This window comes from Mauremys mutica, chromosome 1 (assembly GCF_020497125.1).
Source record: "Mauremys mutica isolate MM-2020 ecotype Southern chromosome 1, ASM2049712v1, whole genome shotgun sequence".
Classification (NCBI taxonomy): domain Eukaryota; kingdom Metazoa; phylum Chordata; order Testudines; family Geoemydidae; genus Mauremys; species Mauremys mutica.
The window spans coordinates 121,271,017-121,283,979 of NC_059072.1; the positions used below are offsets into that span (position 1 = coordinate 121,271,017).

The window sequence follows — 12,963 nt, forward strand, 5'->3', positions numbered from 1 at the left end:
CTATCCAGTATTTCTTATCAAGCTTGAATAATTTGATAGAAGGTAGGATCCTCCTGAAACAGATCCCATTTCTGAGCAGAGAAAGTACTCTCAGCTTAGTATAAAAATTGATTATAGCACTAAATTTCTTGGAGGTCACTGGTTATGTCACCCTGATTCCACAGTTCATTGCGTGTGGGAGTATTGCTGTGCCCATGTGAACCTTCATTGACTTCAGTGGAACTCTATTTGGGCACTGCAGCCTGCCCACATACAATAAATTGCAAAATTGGGGCCTTAGATGGCCTTCTTGCTTTATTTTGGGGGGAAGGAATATTCATCTTGGCCTGACTTTTTTTTTTTTTTTTCCCCAAAATGTGAACAAAATTGCTCAGTTATTTGAGTTTCATGGAAGTTAAAACTGTCTCTCTTCAAATAAATCATCTGAATTTTATGCACTAGTAATTGACTTAAAACATTTAAGGAGGGAACTGATTACCCCTATGTTTAGGTTGTCCAACACTTTCCATTATAAAAGAATTTTGCGACCTGGTTTGAGGAGTTTTCACACCTCTATTGTTTACAGCAGGCCTTTGAAATTTTGCACACAAAAAAACCTAGCTCAAACTAGGGTCTTTTTGTCCCATGAAATTCGTTTGTTTTTGTTTTTTTGGTCCCATGAAATTCATTTGTTTTGTTTTTTTAAAGACCTTGGTGGGCATTTCTTAAATAACAATATCTCATAATTTTGGCATCTCAGTAGCTATAGCTGTTTACCCAGATCATGGGTACCAGCATGGGAAGGAGCAGTTTTCACAGAGCTGTTACTTACCTCACCCTGTCTTGCCCACATGTATGGGTGATGAGTGCACTCTGCCCCAAAGTAGCGAGCGTTACTGTCATCATTCTGTGGGAAGTATGCTGTGCCAAGTATAGATCTGGTTCAGAGTACTTCCTAGGAGCCATGGGGAAACTGGAAGACACATTATGTTTCTGAGCATCAATTTCTGTCTCCTCCTTCAGGGATAGCACAGTTACGACCTGCACGTAGCTTGGGGCTTGGAACAAAGCCACAACTAAGTCCATAGGAAGTGCGGTATGCCATCCTCCCTCCTTGCTAATAAAAACCAACATAAAATTTTTTTTGAAAGCTTGCTCAGTTTCAGGTAGCTGAGAATGAAAAATTCTATTATTACACCTCTACCTCAATATAACGCTGTCCTTGGGAGCCAAAAAATCTTACCACATTATAGGTGAAACAGTGTTATATTGAACTTGCTTTGATCCACTGGAGTGCGCAGCCCCGCCCCCCCCGGAGCACTGCTTTACCGCGTTATATCCAAATTCATGTTATATCGGGTGGCGTTATATCAAGATAGCGGTGTATTATGTAAAAACCTTTAAAATAATGTCTTGTGTGTTGGAACAACCGTAGCCAGTTCCACATCAACAATTCTAACAAAGTTTGGAGCATAGTCAAATATAATTTAAATATCTTAATTTGGATTAGAGTATTGCATTTTTACTGCTCTCTCCTCTATGTAACAGTCGCTGTATGCATATCCTCTATGCTCTGCATTTATGTGCACCCAGTCAACTGGGTTAACTATTAATCTGCTCTATTGCATATATAGATTGTTATATTCCTCCCCAGCCCACTGTAATTTTTTATCTAAATTATACAGATTAGGTTCACTTAAACTTTCTTCATAAATCACACTGTAATACTTTTATAATTTTGTTTACCCATCTGCAGATTCTCTCTTGTTTTTGTCTTTTTTTGTTAGCAAGTTGCTCTAAATAGTACCCAAGTACTTCTGAGTGCCAAGGAGTATGTATAGTTTCATATCATAGTGTGTTTTAGATTTAATGGTGAAGTTGATTGATTGTACTATGCTACAAAAGTACATTAATCAAATCCACATAGAGTATAGTTTCATGTTTGTAATGAGACCCTGAAACCACTATAGAGGGGTTTTTTTTCTGCCAGTTTAATCTCTAAAATCCTTTAATAGAAGAAAAAAGATCCTTTGTACAACATATCTGTGCAGTTAATTTTGTTCATATGTGACATGAGTGGAATTCGTTTTGTCTTACTAGAAGTCCTGGAGAATGCAAGTTCCCACACAGGTATACCAGCTGCACAGAGAGGTGAGTTTACTTAATTTAGCCATAAGCCAGCACAGGGTGGACATTCCTGGGCCACTGATCCACACTTTGGATTTGTCTTCATTCACCCAGGAAGTGTTTACCGGTTGCCTAGGAACGCATGCTCTGCTATGGCTTATTGATATCAGAATATGTTTTTTAAAAAATCACAAGAGATAGTTAAGATTATTTGCACTAATTAAGAGAGTCTTTCTGCATATAACTATATCTGCTAGAGAAGTAGTTCCTCAGAGAAAAGTTTTGTTGTTTAATTCATTTTGGCTTATTTTAATGTTAATTTGTATTCCTTTGTTTTTACAGAGTAATGTGCTAATGATCAGTTATTAACAGGTCCTTGGATGCTTGCCAAAGTGTTCTCAAGACCAGTTTCAGGGGTACTAACCTACAAACAAGACAGTGTCATAGCAGAAAAACAAGCCTTCAGTTTTAATTCTAAAATGCCTTTTTTGGGGAAAAGTAATGCTTCAAAATGAAAATACTTGCACGTTAAAAATTGAGAGGTTGTTCCAACTCATGACTTTTACCCTAACCCAAACCATATGTTTTCAAGCTGAAGGCAGGGGAAGTGATTGATAGTTACATCCAGGAACTTTAAATTCATGATCAACAGCTCCTTGTGAAAAAAAGAATAGGAATACAAATTAAGATTAAATAGAGCTAAAATAACATTAAGAAACTAAAACTAGTTACTTAAGGTGAAGAAGCTAGAACAAGGTGCGATGATTTTATTTACACGTGTTTCCAGTGACAAAGTCACAGTCAGTTGGTTCACAGCTGTGACATCACCAGTAATCAGTACACTGCTTTGGACAATATAGGATAGGGCTGGACATTTAACTTTTCCTTTAAACAGACGTGAAAGGGATATTCATTCTTCCTCCGATACAGAAAATTGCTTCATCAAAAGGATCACTGAGGTGGGCAAGAGACGTCATCCATATTTTTTCTTTGTTTTTTCTTTTGTTTTTCTGTCTGTGTTTTCAGCAACGTCAGTTGATTACAGTTCCTTTGCAGACAGATGCAACAGCTGGATAGAGCTCATTAAACTGAAAGCTCACACCATAAGGCGTGGATCAAATAAGACAAGTAGGCGGATGTTTCTACCACATTATGATAATCTGAGACATATCTCTGATTTCCCAGTGGTGGAGGGTGGAGTTTCCTACCCAGTAGTGGCATTGCAATTCAAAAGCACAACAAATATCCAAGCGCAAAAACTGCAGATGCTTTCTAGTGTCTGTTTAAAAATAAATTAATTTAGGAATTATGAGTTAATAGTTTAAATGCAGAATGCAGTCTTTCTATGTCGCTTACTAAAAAACTACTCTGAAACCTACTAAAAAACAGTTACCAATAAAGTATATAGCTATAAATAGGCATGTTAATTGTATAACACATATGCATACACTCTGTGGGTGTAGGTGTATGTATAAACTTGGAAAATTTTTGGTGAGAAACAGGTAGCAATCATGTAGGTGACAGTCAAACCAATTATCACTAAATTAGCAACTCGTGAGTTATTCTTCAGTAGTTCTTTTGTTGAAGATCTGTCTGTTTTACTTAAATTAGTAAGATTACGGTTATCTGAAAGTTGACAATGAAGAATTTTTTAATGGAAAATGCTGCACTGGGGAAACATGACAACTTTCACACTCTTCCTGTAGTAATTTGTTCCTCCAGCAGATATTTATTTCAAAATGTTGGCACCTTTTTTCCTTTACCTTCACTGATAACTGATTGTTGTATGTGCAGCTGCTAGCCTCAATGTTTTCTTTTGCAGGAATGCCACTCTTCCAAATAAATTCCATTGCAGCTTTTTGTCTTTTTGCATGCATTGCATGATAATTTCCTTTCTTTCATGACATGGCTGAACATCACAGGCAGCTGAATATAATCACCAAGCTATTTGGAAACCATAAAGAAGAGTTGTTTTGTTTTAAGAACACGTCACTGATCATACTCAATAGTTACTTTCTTTTCTTTTCTTTTCTTTTTCTTCTTTTCCACCTTTTTTAGCTGCTTCTCTTGACAAAGCAAGTCCACTGGCTGAAGGACACTTGCGTCACCGTTCTGTTCCATCATGCACCAATTCTACTGTCTCGGTTGTTAAGATGACACCTCTTTCTTTTATCCCTGGGGCAAAAATAACCAAGTATCTTGGGATAATCAACATGTTTTTTATTCGAGAAACCACTTCTTTACGTGAGGTGAGCTGTATATTAGGACTTTGCACTTTTTTGTGAATTGATAATAACAAAGCTAAATGAGTTTACTGTCTGAATTAACTGTATGTCACAGGAAGAGAGCTGACTTTTCACAACTTAGGCACTGTGTGCTAAGCGACTGGGAGTCACATAAAGGTGATCCTCTTACTTGTTGTTCCTCTCACATTATAAAAAGGGCTGCTTCATTTGTTTATTCTTCAAATTGGTAGGAAGAAGTGTTACTCACCCATGTAGACAGTAAAATAGCATTACGTGTTCAGGGAGCTTACCAGTGGTCCATTATCATTGGTGGCCATTTTGGTATAGGCCAAACACAGCACAGCATCCAGACAAAGCTAAAACCAGCAAATGGAAAAATGTATATCCCTTTGGCATGGGGAGGGGGGGATAGCTCAGTGGTTTGAGCATTGGCTTGCTAAACCTAGTGTTGTAAGTTCAATCCTTGAGGGGGCCATTTAGGGATCAGGGGCAAAAATCTGTCAGGGGATTGGTCCTGCTTTGAGCAGGGGGTTGAACTACATAGCCTCCTGAGATCCCTTCCAACCCTCATATTCTATGATTTCAGTGGCTGTTGGAGCTCCTTTGGGCCCTAAAACTGAGATTTGCTCAAATGCTAAAAACCAATTCTTAGTTAAAGGAAAAGATCAATGGTAAGCTTTCAAAGCATGTATGGTTTTTGTGGTTCCTTACTTAGTCTTATGCAAGGATTCACAAATTACATATGGCCATTTGAACAAGCAGCATTCCAAGCCTTCCCAGCCACATACATCTGAGCTGCTTCAGGAATGCCGTAAATGTTTGAAAAGCCTGCCACTGTGTATTAACCAGTGGAAGCAGCTTAGTGTTAGTGGCTATCCCGTAGAAGCTTTGGACAGCCAAACTTCACATTTGAATCTTGCAATTTATGCCTTGTAATTTACATATCTTTAAAATTTAATTGAAAACTACATGTCATTTTTCAAAGTGATATATGATGTAACTTAATCTGTCACCCTAAAGTCTTAGTTTCTCTGTGCCTCAGTTTCCCCACCTGTATTCTTCAGGACAAGGATCCTTTTTTTTAACTGTTTGCATAGTACCTAACACAATATTGTCCTCGGATGGAATGTAATACAGTTAGATAATCATAATATATAAAAATGGTTGTAATTATATCCACTCTTGTAAATTATTTTGAGCATATGTATAGTATTTTCTGTTTATTATTTATTATGATGGTTTAGCAGTTCCTTTATGGAATATGGAGTGGTCCAAGGCCCTTTAACACTTTCAGAGGTGTTTGCAAAATTCTGGGTTTCAAAAAGTGAAAGGTGCCACATATCTGGTTTATCCTGTGTCATTTAGATACTGCAGTGTACATGTAGATATACAAAATCTTTTCCTTTCTCTTTGTATCATTAGATTATTATACCCATTTACTTGGATCATTATTCTATTGATCTTTTTGCACTGATGCTGAAATCTGTGTAGATTTAGATTTTGACAGGGTATGTCTGATGCAGATGATAAACAGGTGTCCATATTTTGGGTTTCTCACTGCAGTTGACTTTCTTTAGGGATGTATGCATGGAAATATTGTGGAACAATAAAAATAATTTTGGCTTTTTATCAATTCATCATCATATATTTCCTGTTTTCTGGCTCCTAACCTCTTTACCAGTGGGTGATACCTCCTTCTATAGTAACTGGGGCGGTCAAAACTTGTCATTTGGGTTTCTACAATTAGCTGTGCCCGTTTTGCTGCTTGCCAGCGGTGCAGAAACAGGTGTTCCTGCCTTTCATCTTCCATTCCTAGCTTTTGCAGCTATTTTGGCTCAAACACTACTGACTTCAGTTTCTTTCTTCAGTCCTTTCTGTCTTCCTTCAGGGTGGCTATTAGTGGAGACTCTTCTCCCCGCAGGAACCATATGTGGAGCAGTACACTTCAGTGTCCTCTCTACTCCTCCTCCCAATTTAGTTGGCATGGCACAGCAGATAAACAAGCAAAAAAAAAACACCTTACATTTTTCAAAATACGCTCTACATGTGAGAAATCCTATTGGGGTCAAGAGAAGGAAAGCTCTGTCACAACTGTTTTGGCTCAGGGACCTCATTCAGCCAGGGGGTAGAACAGAGAGCACAGCTCTGTGTCTGGTTTTCCTTCCACCACCTGCAGGAGAGACTGTGGAAAAAGCAGGCTGTCATCAGCAGGTGTTGGACCACTATGACAAAAACTGGGCTGTAACTGGAGTTCTTTAAGATGATTACACAGATTCACATGACTTCTCTTAGTTCCTGTTTCTTCAGGAATGTGAGTTAGTGGAAAGAATTGAGAGGCTGGCCTTGCCTGCAGCTCCATGTGTTGTTTCAGATCAGAAAAATCCAGTCCCCTGAAGAGTATGCCCACAATTCCATACAGCCAGTTTTCTAGGGGGTCCCAACAAAAATGTGGACTGTGCAGGAGTGTCCTAAGTGTGTGGGTATATTCAGGTGATGAGTTTGAAGAATTCTAGTTGCAGGTAAATAACCTCTTTATTCTTTTCTTGTTTACTCATGTAGCAGGATTTTTTCATTTGTTTTTCAGCAAATGCTCATTCACCCAGAAGCAGGTGATGCATAACTCTCAAAACAAGTTCAGTCTTTATATTACAGGGAAGTAAAATTTTACAGGTCACTCTGTACAGAACAAGGTATTGCTCCTCTAAAATATTTACCAATCAGCATTCATTGGAAGGGAATCATTTGAAAGGAGAGAAACATAAGTAAAATATCCAATGCTGTTTAGTGACAGTTACATAAAACCCACTTGTGTTTGTTTTTTCTTTTTAGGAGGGCGGAGTCAGTGGCTTTCTCCATGCTTTCATTGCTGAAGTGTTTGCAATGGTGAGGGCACACGTTGCGGCTTTAGGGGGAAATGCAGTTGTCTCGTACATAATGAAACAGTGTGTTTTCATGGAGAACCCCAACAAAAATCAGGTAAATTGTGATTGAAATGACAATTTTTCTGACAATTAAAGACCCAGCTGATGTCATATGTAACCAGTCTTAGGCCTGGTCTACACTAGGCGTTTAAATCGGTTTTAGGAGCGTAAAACAGATTTAACGCCAAAACCGTCCACACTAGGAGGCACCTTATATCGATTTTAATGGCTCTTTAAACTGGTTTCTGTACTCCTCCCTAACGAGAGGAGTAACGCTAGTATCGGTATTAACATATCGGATTAGGGTTAGTGTGGACGCTGATCGACGGTATTGGCCTCCGGGAGCTATCCCACAGTGCACCAGTGACCGCTCTGGACCGCAATCTGAACTCGGATGCAGTGGTCAGGTAAACAGGAAAAGACCCGCGAACTTTTGAATATTTCCTGTTTGCCCAGCGTGGAGCTCCGATCAGCACGGGTGGCGATGCAGTCCGAAATCAAAATAAAAAAAAGAGCTCCCGCATGGACCATGCGGATGTGATCGCTGTAAGGGCAGGCAAATCCGTTCTATCCGTTCTATCAGCGCTCCGTTACAGAAGATGAAATTCAGAATCCTTTTTAAAAATCTCCAGACAGACGCCATAGCAGGGACTCAGCGCACTGCAGCGTGACAAGCGTAACGGAAAGCCAAAGAATCAAATGGATGCGCATGGACTGGAGGACTGAAGCTATCCCACAGTTCCTGCAGCCTCCTAAAATTATTTGCATTCTTGGCTGAGCTCCAAATGCTTCTAGGGTCAAACACAGTCCCCGCGGGTCAGGGCATAGCTTGGCAATCTACTCACCCACCCCCCACCACCCCAGAAGCGAAAGGTAAAACAATCCTCTGACTCTTTTACATGTCACCCTATCATTACCGAATGCTGCAGATAGACGCGATAGTGCAGCACTCAACACCAACATCCTTGCTCCCCCCCTGTCATGGGCGGCTGATGGTACAAAAGGATGGAAATCCATCCTCATCATCAGCATAAGCTGATTGTACAAAATGATGGAAATCCATCCTCATCATCAGCCTCAGCTGATGGTACAAAAGGACTGGTAACCGTCCTCGTCATCAGCCTATTGGCCCTAATTTTTTCTGGTGGATGGATGGTGCAATATGGCTGGTAACCATCCTCATCATAGCAACAGGGGGCTGAGCTCCATCAGCCCCCACCCTTCATGTGTAAAGAAAAGATTCAGTTGCCCCTGGACTAGCAGTGGGATGCTGGGCTTCTCTCCTACACACTGCTTAATGTCCTGTCTGGACTATCATAGCAGCTGGAGGCTGCCTTCCACTCATTTCTCACTAACAAGTCAGTGTGTCTTATTCCTGCATTCTTTATTAATTCATCACACAAGTGGGGGGACAATGCTACGGTAGCCAAGAAAGGCTGGGGGAAGAACGGAATCAACAGGTGGGGTTGTTACAGGAGCACCCCCTGTGAATAGCATACAGATAATAATTTCTGCGGGCTCTGACACAGAGCAGGTGGTTCTCTAGCACACTTGCCTATATTAGGCAGCACTGATTCTATTTTTAGATACCAAAAAGGAGGGATTGACTCAGGGAGTCATTCCCAATTTTTGCTTTTGCGCCCCTGGCTGATCGGCCAGGGGCACTTATGACAGCAGCCAATGGTACAAAACGATGGAAGGTGCAATATAGCTAGTAACCACTCTTGGCTTTTGCGCCCCTGGCTGATTGACCAGGGGCACTAGCAGCAAATGGTACAAAAGGACTGGTAGCCATGATCATCCTCAGTTCCAATTTATGGAAGGGTTTGGATGGTGCAATATGGCTAGTAACCATCTCTGCTGTCATGCAAAAGCAAAAGCATGCTTGTGTGTAGCGCTGCTGAATCGCCTCTGTGAGCGGCATCTAGTACACATACGGTGAGAGTCACAAACGGCAAAACAAGCTCCATGATTGCCATGCTATGGCATCTGCCAGGGCAATCCAGGGGAAAAAGGCGCGAAATGCTTGTCTGCCGTTGCTTTCCCAGACGAAGGAGTGACTGACGACATTTACCCAGAACCACCCGCGACAATGATTTTTGCCCCATCAGGCACTGGGATCTCAACCCGGAAGTTCCAAGGGGCGGGGGAGGCTGCGGGAACTATGGGATAGCTACAGAATAGCTACCCACAGTGCAACGCTCCAGAAATCGACGCTAGCCACGGACCATGGACGCACACCACCGATTTAATGTGCTTAGTATGGCCGCGCTCCACCCGATTTTATAAATTCTGTTTTACAAAACCGGTTTATGCAAATTCGGAATAATCCCGTAGTGTAGACGTACCCTTAGAGGAAAATACCCATGTAGGATGAGGTTATTCTAATCAGTCCACAAGGAGGAGTAAGTCGCTTTTTTTTTTATTTTTTTTTTATAATAGTTATGTGGACTGAGGAGAGATCTAGTGGGCATAATCTGACCCAGTAGGAGGTTTTTGATTTGTTTGGGGTTTTTTAAAATTTTTATTTTAGAATTAGAGTTAACATATCAGAATGATATGGCAAGAACTTAGGTGAATGAATTTAATTGATTTTAGTGTTAAGTCCAAAGGCTGAAAATATGCTCCATAAAGGATATATTTAACTATTTAAAAATTATCTGTCCTTCCAGGCACAGTGTCTAATAAATGTCAGTGGGGATGCAGTGATCGTTGTACGTGAATCTGAATTAGAAATGGTACCAGTGCAACCATCTGCTGCTGTCTCTCAACCTGCAAGTGCTGGAGATGTCACGACATGAAGCCAGAAGAAATGGAATGGCTCTGCCCAAAGTAAAAAGATCTCTGCAAAATGTGGGAATGTTTAGCTTTACCGCTTCAAAAATCAGTAATTCTCCAAAATATTACAGTCAGCTAAATCTGAGACAATCACTAACCTTTGTCCATCAGCTTTACATAATAGCCAGGGTAGTGTTTTATTGGCAAGTACCCTGTAATTCCATTTTTTTTTCATTACTAGCCCCTGTGAAATCTAGACAGAAGATGAGGCATTGATCTAAAGGAATTCCATAGAGCTCCTGAAATAAAACAGGAACTTACCTGTGTCTTTTCTTTATGTAGTTGTTTGACAGGGCCAGAACAAATAATAACTGAAACAGTATCACATGACTTCTCTTAGTTCCTGTTCCTGTTCCTATCTGAGTCTGATAATGCTTGTTCATGTTAATTTACTCTTAGTTAATTTAAGAAACAAAAACTGGAAAATAATTAAGAAACTGGAATCAGCTGCCTTTGAATGAGCAAGAGATCATGAACTCATTTAAAAAAATATTACCAAATAAGCAATCGTCTGATATGAAGTCTGTAACGAGCTTTAGCTCATGGAACTTTGAGAGGAAAAAAGCACCAGAAATGACTGTCTGAACTTAGCAGCATGCTAAAATGTTTTTCAACTGTTTGTGAACTAGTGAATATTTTTATTGTACAACATATTTTTTTATTTTAAATGTTCAATGTTGTTGCTGCTTTGTAAGCATAACTATGGTAAAACAAAATAAATTATTATATCTGGTTCAGGTATTATAAGTTCATTTCAATATTAACATTTGTACAATGCTTTTTTTGGCGGGGGGGAAGAGTCTGCAAAATAATGTCTTAAACTACTGAAGTCCAGTTTTTTAGGGCATGATCTTGCAATATTGATATAGACAAAGTCAGAGAGACAGTCACTTGCATATATGGAGGCAGAATCAGGCCCTCTGTATTTTGCTATTTGGAAATGCCTGGCTAACTTGGGTAAAAGAACAGTTAAAATATTTTTATGACATTAACTTCTGCAAGTCAGGTTTCCTTTCAAATACTATAATTGGGAGATGATGGGTACTGCAGGTAAAGGAAACAATCTATTTCCAGCAAATCTTTTGAAGACTTTGGTAGAATAATATAAAGACTGACTCTTTAGATTTGAAGACATGTTCATGGAAATATGTGTTGACAACATCTAATATGGAACTTGAATAATGTGTAAACTTGAATGTAAATATTCTGTGTAGTCAGACCCAAATATCCCATTGTATATGAGCATGAAAATCATATTCCTCTTTGTACAATAAATTTCTGTATAAAACCACTGGATTTTTGTTTGTTTGTTGTAGGTCAGCATATAATAGCTACATGCTTTTGGAATGGCCTGGCAAACTCGTCTTCAAATATAAAGAAGGGTAGAGATTAGTAATCTCTTTAACAAGTTTTTGAATTGGGTGCCCTTAATGGGGAGTTTGGTCATCAAGCTTAATTACATTTTGTTAAATTCTGTGGCAGCGATCAGTAAAGTTTCTCTTAGTTAGGGTATGTCTACACTTGCAGAGTTTTTGCGCGGTAAGTTTCACCAGTGATAGGGAACCGGTGAAAGTAAAGCGCTGGTTTGTGTATTCACTTAATTCCTCAAGCGTCAGATTGTTTATATTAACAGCACTTCCAGCGCCAGGAGAGCAGCGCTCTAGGGCAGCTTTCCCACAGTGCAACTCTCTCCAGTTTGATGGGTCTTGTGGGAAGGGGGCAGGGTGATAGCAGGGCATCCTGGGTCCCTGCACAGCCCTCCTCTCCCCAAATACTGATAAGCTCCAGTAGCTCAGCATTGCTCCAAGCAGGGGATCGCTTGCTCCCTGGAGCAGGCATTGTCACCTGGCCAGATAAGTGAGCACTTGCCAAGAAAACAGGAAGGGGAGTTTCAAAGTTCCCGGAGCTTTACAGAGGGAGGGGTGTATGTCTGTTTACTTGGCAACAGAGCAGCAGAGCTGCTGGCTAGAGTGTTCACCTAGGCACTGTGGGATATCCTCCGGAGGCTAAAAGCTATGTAAACAGGAAGACGTGTCTTCACTTGCACATCAACGCAAAAGCATCACTGGGAAGCGCTGTATGTCTCTCGTGGAGGTGATTTTCTTTTTGCGGTGAAACTTCTGAGTTTCTGAGTCATTGGCAAGTGTACATGCTCCCATGGTTTTTGCACAAAAAAGGGACTTTTCCCGCTTTAAATGGCAAGAGTAGACATGCCCTTAACATCTAGAGCAGTGATACTCAGAACCCAGTGATTCAGGAGCCAAATTAGTGATCAACATTACCCAAAAGAGCCACAGTAGTGTGAATTCATTGTTTCATTTACTATTTATATAGATATATAATCAGTTTCACAGCAAAATGACTGACCAAGTATTATTTTATCAACTACAATTGATTAATAACATAGTAAAAGCACCCTGATTGGTTAATAATTAAATCTCACAGTGATCTAATATGTGCTGCAAAGAGCCACAGGAGACACATTAAACTAGTGGATAGAAAAATGAAAGTGGCCTCTACTCACTTGACTGGCTGTGAGTAAACCAGAAGTTGACTTGTGCCAATTTGCTCCTTCATATGAGTACAATTGATTGGAATATTTAGATTTTCAAATACAATTTAGCAGGATATTTTTATAAGGTGTAATATGTATGGCTGCATCTACTCTACATCTTCCCTGTGGCATGATTTGACCTCTAAACATTTCCAAATCCCAGTCCCTGTCATAGCCCAGGCAGTGCTCCCAACAAGGCTATTCAGCGTCACAGCGTAATTATGCAAATAACAAGGCATGGGTTTATCATACTAGACAGACTGGAAAAAGGTTAAATCTTGATCCACAACCAGTTTAA

The 12,963-nt window shown here is 40.0% G+C and overlaps 1 protein-coding gene across 9 annotated transcripts in view; it reads left to right on the forward strand.

The window, feature by feature from the left end:
- C2CD5 (C2 calcium dependent domain containing 5) overlaps positions 1 to 11,396 on the forward strand; it is a 120,372-nt gene extending 108,976 nt beyond the window's left edge. For 7 of the 9 annotated variants that reach the window (XM_044993309.1, XM_044993336.1, XM_044993377.1 and 4 more), the window contains 5 exons: positions 2,080 to 2,130; positions 3,133 to 3,234; positions 4,165 to 4,355; positions 7,182 to 7,328; positions 9,946 to 11,396. In XM_044993309.1, coding sequence (XP_044849244.1) covers positions 2,080 to 2,130; positions 3,133 to 3,234; positions 4,165 to 4,355; positions 7,182 to 7,328; positions 9,946 to 10,074 — 620 coding nt within the window. In that variant the 3' untranslated portion in view covers positions 10,075 to 11,396. The remainder of the gene's footprint in view (positions 1 to 2,079; positions 2,131 to 3,132; positions 3,235 to 4,164; positions 4,356 to 7,181; positions 7,329 to 9,945) is intronic. The other 2 variants (XM_044993345.1, XM_044993369.1) reach the window with 1 other exon arrangement.
- The last annotated feature ends 1,567 nt before the right edge of the window (positions 11,397 to 12,963 follow it).